This window comes from Teleopsis dalmanni, chromosome 1 (assembly GCF_002237135.1).
Source record: "Teleopsis dalmanni isolate 2A chromosome 1, ASM223713v2, whole genome shotgun sequence".
Classification (NCBI taxonomy): Eukaryota; Metazoa; Arthropoda; class Insecta; order Diptera; family Diopsidae; genus Teleopsis; species Teleopsis dalmanni.
The window spans coordinates 67,003,640-67,023,123 of NC_051846.1; the positions used below are offsets into that span (position 1 = coordinate 67,003,640).

Consider the following 19,484-nt stretch of genomic DNA (forward strand, 5'->3'; position numbering starts at 1 on the left):
AAAGTATTTACTTTAATTCAATTTTATCTTTTCTAGTCCTTGTACGCAGAAATGCAGTACTTAAGTCCAAGAGCACTAAATGAATTTAGTGAACAGCGAGCATGTGTTCTATTAGTATTGAAGTTGTTTCTCAACTAAATTCTTACGAAAAGTTCTCCACAAGAAGACCAAAAGTTATACTTCAATTAAAGTTAAATTTGGTTTTCTCCATCTCAATAAAGAATTTTACTAAAAGTTTAAGTGAATACATATTTTACATGTATCTTATAAGAATACAAATACCCAATTACGCCTAAGGAACTTAAGAAACTATTTTTTAAATAGGAACAAAGTAAATGATTAGTAAAAACACTCTCTTACAAGATATCCATTTTATCTTGCAAATCTGAAATAATTTTCAATCTATTAGTTAAAAGGAATTAATCTCGATGTTGAAAGTTTTCTCGTAAGTAAATAGATTATTTTTCTAATTAAGACACATAAATAGCAAATGTACTATTAGCTATTAATTATATTTTTTTAAATATAATTTAAAAGACTAAGCAATAATCTTTCAACACTACCATAAGTCTTACCACTTCGATCATAGCTGTGACCAACAGTACTATCGTTTGCGATAAATTGAAGCTTGACTATAATAGTTTCGATTATTAAACCATTATCCAAATAAACTGTAATTATATACATATAATGGGACCTGCAGGCATTGCAAGTAAAAAGAAGAAATCTTAATATAGGTAATTTTAAGGTGCCCTACACGTACTGATTGACGTACTGATTGATATACATAAATGAAAAAAAACTTTCAGATAAGTATATAGCACTGGATGTATTATAAGCAACAAACGTACATGCTCTTAAATTTATTTCTTGTCTTAAATTTAATTAAGACCAACTACTCAAAATAATATATATATAAACCTAAGTAGTTATGCAGCATTTTTATAACAAAATTTTGAATTGAGAATAATGGTAAAATGGCGTATCATAATACAAGAATATGATTAAATTTATACTTTAAATAGAAAATAATAAATAACTAAATAGTATTATTTTTAAAAAAATACGTGAGATATCGTACCGCTTAATAATAGTAATAATAATATGCCCAATACACTCTGTCTGACCCTACCTTCAAGTATTCATGACATGGAGTAAGCATGGTCTGGCATATGAGGTGCCTTATTTTAAGTCCTTGCTACTCGATCATACCATTGTTGTAAGAACATAGTGACGATGCGTTAGTTATATTAAAACCTTCTCATCGCAAAAAAATATTAAAAAAAAAAATATGCACACTTTATAGTTCTTACTAATTTTTTCTTTAAGGCTAAATGAATCCACATATGCATTGCAAAAAAATAGGACAGTGGGATATAACGAGGCAATTGATCAATTCTCATGTTTAAATTAAACAGTAATGCCAGCGGCAACAATAAAAAATATGCCAAAATAGGCGTAGCAAATTGGCCGAAAAAAAGGTAGTAGGCGTTATACAGCAACTAAAGCAAGAAAAAAAAAACAAAAAATACACAGCAAAAAAAAACGTACACTTTTGATGAATGTGCAAATTGCGAGCTACCATATGAGTGTGTATTTGTATACCGAAGGATACAAAAGCAGTTTTTATAGTCCTTCCAAAGTTAAGCTTAAGGCGACTCACCACCTACAAAATAACTTCCTAACGAAATCTAAGAAAATTAAGAAGGAAAGGAGAGTAGAGCATTAAAAAGCAATAAAGTTTATTGGATTTTTGAGGGGTTTACATAGGCTTCAAAAAAGAGATAAAAGTTTTATTGAATTTAGTGGTGTAAATATAATGTGGAAAGAGCGTTAAAAATTTATTAAAATTGCCAGTTGATTAAAATTGGTTTTCGCTTTGTTAAATTTTAAATATTTACATTTATGCTGGGGAGAAAATTCGAATAAAGGAGATAAATCGAAAAAAGGAGGAAATACTTTAATAATTGAATGAATTTGATTACTCAAAAGCATACAAAAACTAGCACAACTGGGAATATAAAGCCATGAAAATTAATACAAATTCTATGTAACAAAAACGTATACATCCTTTAATACTCCGGATGGCAATTAAAAGTGTGCCACAAAAACGTATTTATTAAATCTTCACTGCTAACACTGCACATGCAGGTAACAGCTTCCAAATCATAATTCAGATTGGTAAGCATACTGAAATAAATACGAATTTATACGAATATAAAGGCGTATATGTACCTACAGGATTTATGTTATTAAATATGCCCACTTTTCATATTTTCCTACTGAAAACAAAGAACTTTTTCAACACATATGCACATATAGACATACAGACATACAGACAGACAGACGAACAGACGTACGCGTACAAATAAATGTGAAAATAGTTGCATGAAATATTCAATAAAATTAAATATTTAAATACTCAAATGTGCAAGTGTGAAGTAAATTTAATGTACGCACACATACTAACACATTTAGTTGACAAAATTAAAACGTTTATATTATTTCATGGACCAAAAGACCAAAGCACTCCAGAACAGCACATAGTAGACCGGCCGTTACCGAATAAACCAGGCCAACGCAGGCCAACTGAAGAGAGTCCAAATTATGTTCAGCAAAAGTGACCACAATGGAGTGAAATTTCGTTCGTGTGGTTTTGGAAAAATTAAATTCGAAAAGTACAAAAAAAAACTAAAAAATATGGGAAAATAAATAAAATTCAGTAAAATGCAATTAACAACGATGTACAATAAATTTGCTATGAAAATGTATTAGCCAAAAGATTTTTAACGTTTTTGTCATTCCTACTCTGGCAAAATTTTGAAAATTTTCTTACCTAAAAGTATGCTAGGAAAACTTTTACAAACTAAAATTAATGCTTAGGAGTAGATCTGTAGCAAACGAATTCTTGGAAAATTAATTTTTGAACATTTTCATGTGGGTTTTTACATAAAATTTTTCCCATTAATATATAGACAATAGTGTAAGCATATACGAGTACATGTATGTTTGTATATAAACGTTTGTACTTCCATAAGCTGCTATTCCAAAACCCGGATCTACATGCATTTATAGCAGTATTAATTTGTTAAAGCATGGAGTACGGCATGAAAAGTTTAAGGATTAAGCGCATAAAAATTTACGTCATTTTCCTTACGCAAGCAAATTGTAGTTGTGTCCGTACGTTGCGGTATTGAAAAGTTTTCAAAGTATGAATATTTTTGTACGAAATTAGAATTACTCTCTTTGTTTTTGGCAGAATAAATTCCAAAAATTATACTGTCATGGTCAATTTGTTAAGCAATTGAAAAAGTTTGCTCTGCGATGAAAAGAAATTACGTACCGCATTGAAGACACATCATTTAAAATTTGCTTCCTACGGTTTAAAAAACCAAAACAAAAAGTGTGCGATATTAGGTTAGGTTAGGTTAGGTTATCTCGGCGATCCACTTAGGCCAACTAAATCAATATTCGCTGCCAACGTGTAAGGGTCAATAGATTTTTCGAAGAATTTTTACGACGAATACTACTAACGTCTTATCATCACTGTTGATTACGGGCCAAGCTTCGGCACTATATAGTAAGACAGCCATGATAAAAAATTTGTAGAGCGTGATTTTTGTTTATCAACAGAGGGATTTACTTCTCATTTCTCTACTTAGCCCGAATAACATCTGTTGACAAGACAAACCCTTCGTTAAATCCCTACACTGGCATCATGTTCGGTGTTTAAACTAATTCACAAATGAACAAAGTCTTCAACCTCGTTTACATTAATAAGACTAGGAAAGGTTCTTCCCAATTCTATTAGAGCTGCTGGTGCAGATTAACCGCTTGTAAGTCCATATATATATACAGACTTCTAGTAATAGGCTTAGAATTATGAACCGAACAAAATTTTTTTCGCTACTCTCGACTTTAAAATTTTAATACTATCACAAATTATTATGTGCTTTATATCTAATATTAAAATAAGTAACCTTAAGTCCATTAACAGTAAAGTAAACAACGCTCTATTCTAATTTATATTTTGATATTTGATTTTTTAATTTATTCTCTTTTTATATAAATATATTATAGTTTTCTTATATTGTTTTATAATTTAAAAATTATGTACTTTATATCTAATATAAGTAACCTTAAGCCCATTAACAGTAAAGTATATGGTACATATATTAATAATAAAATTTTAAACATTTCAAACATTTCATTTATTAAATATTTGTATTATTACACAAAATCAATGTGTTCATTATTGTAAAATTTATTTTCAAAATTAAGTTTTGTCAAAATTCAATGAATATTTTCAATCAATTATTTAATATATATAATTCTTTTGACTACAATAAAGTGAAAAACCTTAGGCTTTCAGAATATCATTCAGAATTTACAACCTGCATCTATTTCCTGTAATTAATATTAAACGACTAATTAATTCTTAGAAGATAAGAATTGGAATATTTTCTTAAACAATTGACCATGAGCGAAATTATTTGAATTAATTCAAAAAATCAAAAATTTCCGCTAAACAATGATCATTAGGAACACAATGGGTTGCTACCGTTACTACCTGAACAGCTGCCATTACCTATTCTACATCCTAAGCTAACTGTTTATTTGCAAGAAATAGACCAATTAGCGACTTTGAAGATATCACTAAATTCCTACCTGTGAAATGTATATAAAAATCTTGATATTCTGCTGTGAAGTCAACAGTTTGAGTCTGAGCTTATCAAGAGCATAACGCTTATAGCAAAAGTTAAAAATTTTCGAAGCATTTTACAACTGCAATTACTACGAATATTAAAAATTAATAACATGTTTTTAAATTCTACAATGAAAACTACTGAAGAATTGTCTTACTCTGAATTAGTCGCCAATATGTCATCTTTTAATAGCGCCGATTTCAGTATGTACATTAATTCTTCTGAGGCAATCGATAACAAGAAACGTCTGCGCACTGAAAAACGTGAATCAATACCCATAACCCTGGAAGCTGCAAAGAAATGTGAAGAAATCGATGACGATAATGATGATGATAATGAATTTATATCCACCTCGGATACAAGTAGTTCAAAGGAATGCACATTGAACACAACTGAAAGTTTAAACAATCTTTTGGAATATTTCGATGAAGAGTTGCTATTCAACCCTAATACAACTACAACTGCCAATACTACAATAACCGATAAAGTAGCTACTCTCATTGCGAAATTTAGATGTAAAACCGTACAAGTTTCGCTAAGAAAAAAACGACAAAACTTAATAGGCGCCAATCAGTAGTTCGTTTAAATATAAAGGAGCTAAGAAGAAGATATGAAACTAATAATGCAGATAAATTAAATAAAAGCTCTACACAACAGAAGTCGTCAAGATCGAGAGTTAAACAAATAGTGCAAATGTTTAATGCAAAAATGGTACAAATCATTCGGCGTAATGGAAACGAAACCCCATATACTACTCTACATAATCAACTTTCACCAGAGACGAAGACAACAACGGAAAACATAAATAAGTTCGTGCAACAAGTCTCAGCACCAACATCACATACAGAATTTATAACCAATAATACAAGTACAACTATAATCCCACAACAGCCACAGAAAAGATTCACAAATACTACTTGCTTGGTGACGGAAGAAATCTTTAATCAGCTTTCTGTAAAGGATAAAGCATTGCATTTTAATAAATTTATAGACAATTCAAAATTCATTAAACAAGTAGGACCTCAATTAACTAATGAGCAACATTTCGTAAAAGATTTGACGGAAGAGTTGGAAGCACTCTGTAGTTTTCCCAAAGCCACCATTAATCCAGTGAAAAATTCACCGAAAAAACTAACCACAGATGATATGAAGGAAGTTCCTGAATGCGCAAACCTCAATGAAAAATTACATAACAAACGAGATGTTATACCTTTGGATATAATTGAAGCAACACAAAAGCGTTCAAGTAATTCTATGTTATCCGATGATCCTAAGAAAATACGCCTACAGCAAGTACACTCTAATTCACTGAGGGCCATCACACCAATAAACAATATCAACAAGTCAATTATAACGGTATTTGATCATGAAGTTACTATCAGTTCTTTAGATGACGATGCACAAAAGTCAGCAGTAAATAAATTGCTGGAAGAAGCGCTAGCAGACTTGACAACAATTGATGTTAAAGAGTCAACTGAACTTGTTTTACAAACACCTAAGAAAACTCTAAGAAAGAAGAAACGCCCAGCACCGCCAATACCGATTTCAAATAAAGTACTCAATTCAAGTGAATGCTCATCACAATTGCAAGAACCATGTGACGAACCAAAACAGAATATTCTAAATCCGATTGAAGACTTCAAATTTGCAGTGCCAATCAAACCACCACCACGAAAAAAGAGAATGAGTCGTGCTGCCCCATCAACAGATGTATCAGATGAAGCACGTAGTTCTAGTGAGTGCGCAGCACAATCACAAGACACGAGTGACGAACCAAAACAGATTATATCAAATCCGTCTGAAGATTTCAAATACGCTGTTCCAATCAAACCACCACCACGCAAGAAGAGACTGAATCGTGCTGCTCCTTCAACAGATGTATCAGATGAAGCACGTAGTTCTAGTGAATGCGCATCACAATCACAAGCAACAAATGACGAGGCAGAGCACCCCAATAAAAATATTCCAAATTCATCTGAGGACTTCAAATTTGCTATTCCGATTAAACCAGCACCACGAAAGAAGAAAATGAATCGTATTTTAACCTCGGGGAAAGAAAACTTGAATATTGAATATTACAAAAGAGGAAAGGCATTCAAAAGTAGGCCGGACCGAAAGATATATAATATCAACAAAGAAAACTTGGCGCAATATCACGCTAGTTCACCAAACGAAACCAATATAATTGAATCACGCAGTAGTCCAACACCAATATCAACAAAATCACGCCGACGTTTCTTTTATGACAATGACTCACGGCGCAGCTCAGTATACAAGCAAGTCATACAAGAGCATCATCCATTAGACAACGCCAAAGAGATACCATCTAAGCAAGATAACTTTAGTGGACGCCCCAGTGCAAACTCCTTCGCCAACATACCATCGAATAACCTATATACTAAGTCTAGATTTTGGATAACGGTAGATGATCTCAAAGTTTCCTATGACATATGTTATAAGCCAGCTGCTGACCTACGTTGTGCATTTAATAGCTTCACACAGAAAATGCGCTATCCTACAGAATTTGGTATCGATGAACATAAGTTTTCAATTCTGGATTCACCCACAAAACAAGAACGCTTGCCAAAAATTAATAAAATCCATGGACACAGTAGTTATTGGTTTTCTTGTGGAGATCTTATTATAATGTTCACTGGCAAACAAAGATCAACTGATGAAGTAGCGCACTTATTTACATTTCTAAGGAAATCTTATACAAATACATCGTCAATACGATTTGGTGTAGATGATATCGAGTTCTCCGTATCACAATACTATCGACCAAGTGGACTAAGATTCTCTGTGGATTATGATATGTTAGTGGGTCTACAAGCAGGCAACAGCAACGGACTAGAAGGACGCAGTAAGTTTGCATGGCCAAATTGCAGAAGATCTTCTACAAATTTAAAGAATCCAAGAATAAGTGATCTTTACCGCCCAGAATTCGAATCGGAGAAGTTTGGAAATAGCAATATGCCAACATTATCTTTCGGGAACCGACTTTCTATGAACTTTCTACGTTACAGTGATGCTAGCATGTTCAGTCCAGATATGTTTAGCTTAAAAAGCGAGCCATTGGATCAAATATTCAATGATGTTAAAAACCTAACTTTCCTCGAAAATATTGTTAAGGAAAATAATAATGTTTAATTTAACTTCAATCAAACTACTTAATTATGCTAAATATTATATAAGACTATTATAATTGTAATAATTTAAAAGTAAGAAATAAATTTTAATTAAAGAGGAAATTAAATTGTTTAAAAATATAAAAATTTTACAGAATTTATGATTTTGAGCATTGCGCTATCTGCCTCCATTCCACGCAGTTGGTTTAGTCTATCGGTGTTTGGAAGCATTCTAAGCCATCTCAGCTGCAATATAAGTTCAATATTCTTAATTTTGCTTTATATTGAATTCTAATATCTTTCATTAATTTAAAAATTCTTCCATCAAGAATCTTTTAGGCGATACATGGCGATATTTGACGTTGTATCTAGAAAATGTACTCAGGCAGTATAATTTGGTTGTTCGGAAGGTTTAAACCTTCTGCCAAGGTAATATAGCGAAACCATCCATACCACAAATACTTAAAAACAAGCTAAAAGTTGGTATATACCTTATTGCGGTTCTTTATTGACAGGAATGTTAAATTATTTATATATTATGTATTTTTGTATGTCAATCAGCGGTCAACATAACTATAAAGGTCTACCTAATTGCACTAGAAAACAATTATAATATAAGAATGACATTGTTGAATAAAAATTCCGTTGGGCTGAAACAACTTCTATGAAAAACAATAAACGTAATAACGTAATTACTTATTCATATTCATATTCTTATTCATATATATTATTGAGGATCCGAAGTTTTGTTTCCGCCTGAATTCACAAATGAAAATAGAAATTATATTCGGATATGTGTTATCCCTCCTCTTTTCGACTGACAAGAGAACTAGTAGTAGGTAGTAGTCTCTTTATAAAAAAAATTTGAGAAAAACAACAAATTTGACTAGCATGAAGTAAATTTAAACCTGGCAAAATAGAACGTTTCGTGAAAAAATCGGATCTCTTCTTACAAATTACTTATCTAGAATTCTCATCTAGAATTCTACAGATATAAAAAAACTTAATAATATCGATCCTATTTTCTACACATTTATTAAGACTCTAGCATTTTAATATAATAATCTAATATAATATTTATTTTATAACTACCATTTAAGAACTTATCATAATCTACCTTAATTATTTTTTTATACTTACTCCTAAAATTACAAGTCTTAAAAGAAAAAAAATAATTCTTGTTTAATTTCTATAAGGTAAATTTAAAATATTATCTCATTTACTTGTATCATCTATTAGAACCCAGGCAAGAAAAACTTGCCTAGTGTAAAGTAGGAACTTCGCATCCATTAGTGTACCTGCAACTTACCCTTCTTATTTCGTCTATAATCTAAAAAATCTGTTAGAGGATGGAATTTATTATTTGTTACATTCAAAGAACCACATGTAGGTGTTGTAGAGTGATTGACAAACACCAACACAATGTTCAAATTCTCGGCAATACTCTGTAGCTGTATTATATCCAGATTAGTTTAATAATAGTTTTGCTAAACTTTAAGCCCAAAATCCAGCGGATTTTTTTAGAACTTTAAAACTTAGGACTACGCCTATTTGGAAACGATATCCATGAAGCCGATATATGTTTTAGTCATGATACTGATATGATTAGATATAAATTTAATTATTAGCTTATGTAGTAGGTTGCATATACTATTATGTCACATTAGCATATAATTAAATACTCATACTAAAAGGTATTAAAAACAACGCTCTATTCTAATTTATATTTTGATATTTGATTTTTTAATTTATTCTCTTTTTATATAAATATATTATAGTTTTCTTATATTGTTTTATAATTTAAAAATTATGTACTTTATATCTAATATAAGTAACCTTAAGCCCATTAACAGTAAAGTATATGGTACATATATTAATAATAAAATTTTAAACATTTCAAACATTTCATTTATTAAATATTTGTATTATTACACAAAATCAATGTGTTCATTATTGTAAAATTTATTTTCAAAATTAAGTTTTGTCAAAATTCAATGAATATTTTCAATCAATTATTTAATATATATAATTCTTTTGACTACAATAAAGTGAAAAACCTTAGGCTTTCAGAATATCATTCAGAATTTACAACCTGCATCTATTTCCTGTAATTAATATTAAACGACTAATTAATTCTTAGAAGATAAGAATTGGAATATTTTCTTAAACAATTGACCATGAGCGAAATTATTTGAATTAATTCAAAAAATCAAAAATTTCCGCTAAACAATGATCATTAGGAACACAATGGGTTGCTACCGTTACTACCTGAACAGCTGCCATTACCTATTCTACATCCTAAGCTAACTGTTTATTTGCAAGAAATAGACCAATTAGCGACTTTGAAGATATCACTAAATTCCTACCTGTGAAATGTATATAAAAATCTTGATATTCTGCTGTGAAGTCAACAGTTTGAGTCTGAGCTTATCAAGAGCATAACGCTTATAGCAAAAGTTAAAAATTTTCGAAGCATTTTACAACTGCAATTACTACGAATATTAAAAATTAATAACATGTTTTTAAATTCTACAATGAAAACTACTGAAGAATTGTCTTACTCTGAATTAGTCGCCAATATGTCATCTTTTAATAGCGCCGATTTCAGTATGTACATTAATTCTTCTGAGGCAATCGATAACAAGAAACGTCTGCGCACTGAAAAACGTGAATCAATACCCATAACCCTGGAAGCTGCAAAGAAATGTGAAGAAATCGATGACGATAATGATGATGATAATGAATTTATATCCACCTCGGATACAAGTAGTTCAAAGGAATGCACATTGAACACAACTGAAAGTTTAAACAATCTTTTGGAATATTTCGATGAAGAGTTGCTATTCAACCCTAATACAACTACAACTGCCAATACTACAATAACCGATAAAGTAGCTACTCTCATTGCGAAATTTAGATGTAAAACCGTACAAGTTTCGCTAAGAAAAAAAACGACAAAACTTAATAGGCGCCAATCAGTAGTTCGTTTAAATATAAAGGAGCTAAGAAGAAGATATGAAACTAATAATGCAGATAAATTAAATAAAAGCTCTACACAACAGAAGTCGTCAAGATCGAGAGTTAAACAAATAGTGCAAATGTTTAATGCAAAAATGGTACAAATCATTCGGCGTAATGGAAACGAAACCCCATATACTACTCTACATAATCAACTTTCACCAGAGACGAAGACAACAACGGAAAACATAAATAAGTTCGTGCAACAAGTCTCAGCACCAACATCACATACAGAATTTATAACCAATAATACAAGTACAACTATAATCCCACAACAGCCACAGAAAAGATTCACAAATACTACTTGCTTGGTGACGGAAGAAATCTTTAATCAGCTTTCTGTAAAGGATAAAGCATTGCATTTTAATAAATTTATAGACAATTCAAAATTCATTAAACAAGTAGGACCTCAATTAACTAATGAGCAACATTTCGTAAAAGATTTGACGGAAGAGTTGGAAGCACTCTGTAGTTTTCCCAAAGCCACCATTAATCCAGTGAAAAATTCACCGAAAAAACTAACCACAGATGATATGAAGGAAGTTCCTGAATGCGCAAACCTCAATGAAAAATTACATAACAAACGAGATGTTATACCTTTGGATATAATTGAAGCAACACAAAAGCGTTCAAGTAATTCTATGTTATCCGATGATCCTAAGAAAATACGCCTACAGCAAGTACACTCTAATTCACTGAGGGCCATCACACCAATAGACAATATCAACAAGTCAATTATAACGGTATTTGATCATGAAGTTACTATCAGTTCTTTAGATGACGATGCACAAAAGTCAGCAGTAAATAAATTGCTGGAAGAAGCGCTAGCAGACTTGACAACAATTGATGTTAAAGAGTCAACTGAACTTGTTTTACAAACACCTAAGAAAACTCTAAGAAAGAAGAAACGCCCAGCACCGCCAATACCGATTTCAAATAAAGTACTCAATTCAAGTGAATGCTCATCACAATTGCAAGAACCATGTGACGAACCAAAACAGAATATTCTAAATCCGATTGAAGACTTCAAATTTGCAGTGCCAATCAAACCACCACCACGAAAAAAGAGAATGAGTCGTGCTGCCCCATCAACAGATGTATCAGATGAAGCACGTAGTTCTAGTGAGTGCGCAGCACAATCACAAGACACGAGTGACGAACCAAAACAGATTATATCAAATCCGTCTGAAGATTTCAAATACGCTGTTCCAATCAAACCACCACCACGCAAGAAGAGACTGAATCGTGCTGCTCCTTCAACAGATGTATCAGATGAAGCACGTAGTTCTAGTGAGTGCGCAGCACAATCACAAGACACGAGTGACGAACCAAAACAGATTATATCAAATCCGTCTGAAGATTTCAAATACGCTGTTCCAATCAAACCACCACCACGCAAGAAGAGACTGAATCGTGCTGCTCCTTCAACAGATGTATCAGATGAAGCACGTAGTTCTAGTGAATGCGCATCACAATCACAAGCAACAAATGACGAGGCAGAGCACCCCAATAAAAATATTCCAAATTCATCTGAGGACTTCAAATTTGCTATTCCGATTAAACCAGCACCACGAAAGAAGAAAATGAATCGTATTTTAACCTCGGGGAAAGAAAACTTGAATATTGAATATTACAAAAGAGGAAAGGCATTCAAAAGTAGGCCGGACCGAAAGATATATAATATCAACAAAGAAAACTTGGCGCAATATCACGCTAGTTCACCAAACGAAACCAATATAATTGAATCACGCAGTAGTCCAACACCAATATCAACAAAATCACGCCGACGTTTCTTTTATGACAATGACTCACGGCGCAGCTCAGTATACAAGCAAGTCATACAAGAGCATCATCCATTAGACAACGCCAAAGAGATACCATCTAAGCAAGATAACTTTAGTGGACGCCCCAGTGCAAACTCCTTCGCCAACATACCATCGAATAACCTATATACTAAGTCTAGATTTTGGATAACGGTAGATGATCTCAAAGTTTCCTATGACATATGTTATAAGCCAGCTGCTGACCTACGTTGTGCATTTAATAGCTTCACACAGAAAATGCGCTATCCTACAGAATTTGGTATCGATGAACATAAGTTTTCAATTCTGGATTCACCCACAAAACAAGAACGCTTGCCAAAAATTAATAAAATCCATGGACACAGTAGTTATTGGTTTTCTTGTGGAGATCTTATTATAATGTTCACTGGCAAACAAAGATCAACTGATGAAGTAGCGCACTTATTTACATTTCTAAGGAAATCTTATACAAATACATCGTCAATACGATTTGGTGTAGATGATATCGAGTTCTCCGTATCACAATACTATCGACCAAGTGGACTAAGATTCTCTGTGGATTATGATATGTTAGTGGGTCTACAAGCAGGCAACAGCAACGGACTAGAAGGACGCAGTAAGTTTGCATGGCCAAATTGCAGAAGATCTTCTACAAATTTAAAGAATCCAAGAATAAGTGATCTTTACCGCCCAGAATTCGAATCGGAGAAGTTTGGAAATAGCAATATGCCAACATTATCTTTCGGGAACCGACTTTCTATGAACTTTCTACGTTACAGTGATGCTAGCATGTTCAGTCCAGATATGTTTAGCTTAAAAAGCGAGCCATTGGATCAAATATTCAATGATGTTAAAAACCTAACTTTCCTCGAAAATATTGTTAAGGAAAATAATAATGTTTAATTTAACTTCAATCAAACTACTTAATTATGCTAAATATTATATAAGACTATTATAATTGTAATAATTTAAAAGTAAGAAATAAATTTTAATTAAAGAGGAAATTAAATTGTTTAAAAATATAAAAATTTTACAGAATTTATGATTTTGAGCATTGCGCTATCTGCCTCCATTCCACGCAGTTGGTTTAGTCTATCGGTGTTTGGAAGCATTCTAAGCCATCTCAGCTGCAATATAAGTTCAATATTCTTAATTTTGCTTTATATTGAATTCTAATATCTTTCATTAATTTAAAAATTCTTCCATCAAGAATCTTTTAGGCGATACATGGCGATATTTGACGTTGTATCTAGAAAATGTACTCAGGCAGTATAATTTGGTTGTTCGGAAGGTTTAAACCTTCTGCCAAGGTAATATAGCGAAACCATCCATACCACAAATACTTAAAAACAAGCTAAAAGTTGGTATATACCTTATTGCGGTTCTTTATTGACAGGAATGTTAAATTATTTATATATTATGTATTTTTGTATGTCAATCAGCGGTCAACATAACTATAAAGGTCTACCTAATTGCACTAGAAAACAATTATAATATAAGAATGACATTGTTGAATAAAAATTCCGTTGGGCTGAAACAACTTCTATGAAAAACAATAAACGTAATAACGTAATTACTTATTCATATTCATATTCTTATTCATATATATTATTGAGGATCCGAAGTTTTGTTTCCGCCTGAATTCACAAATGAAAATAGAAATTATATTCGGATTGTGTTATCCCTCCTCTTTTCGACTGACAAGAGAACTAGTAGTAGGTATTCCTCTCTTTATAAAAAAAATTTGAGAAAAACAACAAATTTGACTAGCATGAAGTAAATTTAAACCTGGCAAAATAGAACGTTTCGTGAAAAAATCGGATCTCTTCTTACAAATTACTTATCTAGAATTCTCATCTAGAATTCTACAGATATAAAAAAACTTAATAATATCGATCCTATTTTCTACACATTTATTAAGACTCTAGCATTTTAATATAATAATCTAATATAATATTTATTTTATAACTACCATTTAAGAACTTATCATAATCTACCTTAATTATTTTTTTATACTTACTCCTAAAATTACAAGTCTTAAAAGAAAAAAAATAATTCTTGTTTAATTTCTATAAGGTAAATTTAAAATATTATCTCATTTACTTGTATCATCTATTAGAACCCAGGCAAGAAAAACTTGCCTAGTGTAAAGTAGGAACTTCGCATCCATTAGTGTACCTGCAACTTACCCTTCTTATTTCGTCTATAATCTAAAAAATCTGTTAGAGGATGGAATTTATTATTTGTTACATTCAAAGAACCACATGTAGGTGTTGTAGAGTGATTGACAAACACCAACACAATGTTCAAATTCTCGGCAATACTCTGTAGCTGTATTATATCCAGATTAGTTTAATAATAGTTTTGCTAAACTTTAAGCCCAAAATCCAGCGGATTTTTTTAGAACTTTAAAACTTAGGACTACGCCTATTTGGAAACGATATCCATGAAGCCGATATATGTTTTAGTCATGATACTGATATGATTAGATATAAATTTAATTATTAGCTTATGTAGTAGGTTGCATATACTATTATGTCACATTAGCATATAATTAAATACTCATACTAAAAGGTATTAAAAACAACGCTCTATTCTAATTTATATTTTGATATTTGATTTTTTAATTTATTCTCTTTTTATATAAATATATTATAGTTTTCTTATATTGTTTTATAATTTAAAAATTATGTACTTTATATCTAATATAAGTAACCTTAAGCCCATTAACAGTAAAGTATATGGTACATATATTAATAATAAAATTTTAAACATTTCAAACATTTCATTTATTAAATATTTGTATTATTACACAAAATCAATGTGTTCATTATTGTAAAATTTATTTTCAAAATTAAGTTTTGTCAAAATTCAATGAATATTTTCAATCAATTATTTAATATATATAATTCTTTTGACTACAATAAAGTGAAAAACCTTAGGCTTTCAGAATATCATTCAGAATTTACAACCTGCATCTATTTCCTGTAATTAATATTAAACGACTAATTAATTCTTAGAAGATAAGAATTGGAATATTTTCTTAAACAATTGACCATGAGCGAAATTATTTGAATTAATTCAAAAAATCAAAAATTTCCGCTAAACAATGATCATTAGGAACACAATGGGTTGCTACCGTTACTACCTGAACAGCTGCCATTACCTATTCTACATCCTAAGCTAACTGTTTATTTGCAAGAAATAGACCAATTAGCGACTTTGAAGATATCACTAAATTCCTACCTGTGAAATGTATATAAAAATCTTGATATTCTGCTGTGAAGTCAACAGTTTGAGTCTGAGCTTATCAAGAGCATAACGCTTATAGCAAAAGTTAAAAATTTTCGAAGCATTTTACAACTGCAATTACTACGAATATTAAAAATTAATAACATGTTTTTAAATTCTACAATGAAAACTACTGAAGAATTGTCTTACTCTGAATTAGTCGCCAATATGTCATCTTTTAATAGCGCCGATTTCAGTATGTACATTAATTCTTCTGAGGCAATCGATAACAAGAAACGTCTGTGCACTGAAAAACGTGAATCAATACCCATAACCCTGGAAGCTGCAAAGAAATGTGAAGAAATCGATGACGATAATGATGATGATAATGAATTTATATCCACCTCGGATACAAGTAGTTCAAATGAATGCACATTGAACACAACTGAAAGTTTAAACAATCTTTTGGAATATTTCGATGAAGAGTTGCTATTCAACCCTAATACAACTACAACTGCCAATACTACAATAACCGATAAAGTAGCTACTCTCATTGCGAAATTTAGATGTAAAACCGTACAAGTTTCGCTAAGAAAAAAATCGACAAAACTTAATAGGCGCCAATCAGTAGTTCGTTTAAATATAAAGGAGCTAAGAAGAAGATATGAAACTAATAATGCAGATAAATTAAATAAAAGCTCTACACAACAGAAGTCGTCAAGATCGAGAGTTAAACAAATAGTGCAAATGTTTAATGCAAAAATGGTACAAATCATTCGGCGTAATGGAAACGAAACCCCATATACTACTCTACATAATCAACTTTCACCAGAGACGAAGACAACAACGGAAAACATAAATAAGTTCGTGCAACAAGTCTCAGCACCAACATCACATACAGAATTTATAACCAATAATACAAGTACAACTATAATCCCACAACAGCCACAGAAAAGATTCACAAATACTACTTGCTTGGTGACGGAAGAAATCTTTAATCAGCTTTCTGTAAAGGATAAAGCATTGCATTTTAATAAATTTATAGACAATTCAAAATTCATTAAACAAGTAGGACCTCAATTAACTAATGAGCAACATTTCGTAAAAGATTTGACGGAAGAGTTGGAAGCACTCTGTAGTTTTCCCAAAGCCACCATTAATCCAGTGAAAAATTCACCGAAAAAACTAACCACAGATGATATGAAGGAAGTTCCTGAATGCGCAAACCTCAATGAAAAATTACATAACAAACGAGATGTTATACCTTTGGATATAATTGAAGCAACACAAAAGCGTTCAAGTAATTCTATGTTATCCGATGATCCTAAGAAAATACGCCTACAGCAAGTACACTCTAATTCACTGAGGGCCATCACACCAATAGACAATATCAACAAGTCAATTATAACGGTATTTGATCATGAAGTTACTATCAGTTCTTTAGATGACGATGCACAAAAGTCAGCAGTAAATAAATTGCTGGAAGAAGCGCTAGCACACTTGACAACAATTGATGTTAAAGAGTCAACTGAACTTGTTTTACAAACACCTAAGAAAACTCTAAGAAAGAAGAAACGCCCAGCACCGCCAATACCGATTTCAAATAAAGTACTCAATTCAAGTGAATGCTCATCACAATTGCAAGAACCATGTGACGAACCAAAACAGAATATTCTAAATCCGATTGAAGACTTCAAATTTGCAGTGCCAATCAAACCACCACCACGAAAAAAGAGAATGAGTCGTGCTGCCCCATCAACAGATGTATCAGATGAAGCACGTAGTTCTAGTGAGTGCGCAGCACAATCACAAGACACGAGTGACGAACCAAAACAGATTATATCAAATCCGTCTGAAGATTTCAAATACGCTGTTCCAATCAAACCACCACCACGCAAGAAGAGACTGAATCGTGCTGCTCCTTCAACAGATGTATCAGATGAAGCACGTAGTTCTAGTGAATGCGCATCACAATCACAAGCAACAAATGACGAGGCAGAGCACCCCAATAAAAATATTCCAAATTCATCTGAGGACTTCAAATTTGCTATTCCGATTAAACCAGCACCACGAAAGAAGAAAATGAATCGTATTTTAACCTCGGGGAAAGAAAACTTGAATATTGAATATTACAAAAGAGGAAAGGCATTCAAAAGTAGGCCGGACCGAAAGATATATAATATCAACAAAGAAAACTTGGCGCAATATCACGCTAGTTCACCAAACGAAACCAATATAATTGAATCACGCAGTAGTCCAACACCAATATCAACAAAATCACGCCGACGTTTCTTTTATGACAATGACTCACGGCGCAGCTCAGTATACAAGCAAGTCATACAAGAGCATCATCCATTAGACAACGCCAAAGAGATACCATCTAAGCAAGATAACTTTAGTGGACGCCCCAGTGCAAACTCCTTCGCCAACATACCATCGAATAACCTATATACTAAGTCTAGATTTTGGATAACGGTAGATGATCTCAAAGTTTCCTATGACATATGTTATAAGCCAGCTGCTGACCTACGTTGTGCATTTAATAGCTTCACACAGAAAATGCGCTATCCTACAGAATTTGGTATCGATGAACATAAGTTTTCAATTCTGGATTCACCCACAAAACAAGAACGCTTGCCAAAAATTAATAAAATCCATGGACACAGTAGTTATTGGTTTTCTTGTGGAGATCTTATTATAATGTTCACTGGCAAACAAAGATCAACTGATGAAGTAGCGCACTTATTTACATTTCTAAGGAAATCTTATACAAATACATCGTCAATACGATTTGGTGTAGATGATATCGAGTTCTCCGTATCACAATACTATCGACCAAGTGGACTAAGATTCTCTGTGGATTATGATATGTTAGTGGGTCTACAAGCAGGCAACAGCAACGGACTAGAAGGACGCAGTAAGTTTGCATGGCCAAATTGCAGAAGATCTTCTACAAATTTAAAGAATCCAAGAATAAGTGATCTTTACCGCCCAGAATTCGAATCGGAGAAGTTTGGAAATAGCAATATGCCAACATTATCTTTCGGGAACCGACTTTCTATGAACTTTCTACGTTACAGTGATGCTAGCATGTTCAGTCCAGATATGTTTAGCTTAAAAAGCGAGCCATTGGATCAAATATTCAATGATGTTAAAAACCTAACTTTCCTCGAAAATATTGTTAAGGAAAATAATAATGTTTAATTTAACTTCAATCAAACTACTTAATTATGCTAAATATTATATAAGACTATTATAATTGTAATAATTTAAAAGTAAGAAATAAATTTAAATTAAAGAGGAAATTAAATTGTTTAAAAATATAAAAATTTTACAGGATTTATGATTTTGAGCATTGCGCTATCTGCCTCCGCAGTTGATTACGTAGTTGGTTTAGTCTATCCGTTTAGTCTATCGGCGATATTTGACGTTGTATCTAGAAAATGTACTCAGGCAGTATAATTTGGTTATTCGGAAGGTTTAAACCTTCTGCCAAGGTAATATAGCGAAACCATCCATACCACAAATACTTAAAAACAAGCTAAAAGTTGATAAATAAATATAAATATATTAAACATATTAAATATTTAATATAAATA

The 19,484-nt window shown here is 31.9% G+C and overlaps 3 protein-coding genes across 3 annotated transcripts; all 3 read left to right on the plus strand.

The window, feature by feature from the left end:
* The first annotated feature begins 5,414 nt into the window (after window positions 1-5,414).
* Window positions 5,415-7,856, plus strand: LOC119683296. The gene has a single exon (XM_038096944.1). The coding sequence runs from the start codon at window positions 5,415-5,417 to the stop codon at window positions 7,854-7,856; it is 2,442 nt and encodes an 813-aa protein (XP_037952872.1).
* Window positions 7,857-10,350: 2,494 nt separating this feature from the next.
* Window positions 10,351-13,557, plus strand: LOC119683305. Its single transcript, XM_038096956.1, has one exon. It carries the CDS (start codon window positions 10,351-10,353, stop codon window positions 13,555-13,557), a length of 3,207 nt encoding a protein of 1,068 aa, XP_037952884.1.
* Window positions 13,558-16,050: 2,493 nt separating this feature from the next.
* Window positions 16,051-19,089, plus strand: LOC119683313. Its single transcript, XM_038096967.1, has one exon. It carries the CDS (start codon window positions 16,051-16,053, stop codon window positions 19,087-19,089), a length of 3,039 nt encoding a protein of 1,012 aa, XP_037952895.1.
* Window positions 19,090-19,484: the final 395 nt, after the last annotated feature.

Coding starts and splice junctions, on each gene's coding strand:
- LOC119683305 (XM_038096956.1), top strand. CDS start 10,351: ATGTTTTTAAATTCTACAATGAAAACTACTGAAGAATTGTCTTACTCT.
- LOC119683296 (XM_038096944.1), top strand. CDS start 5,415: ATGGTACAAATCATTCGGCGTAATGGAAACGAAACCCCATATACTACT.
- LOC119683313 (XM_038096967.1), top strand. CDS start 16,051: ATGTTTTTAAATTCTACAATGAAAACTACTGAAGAATTGTCTTACTCT.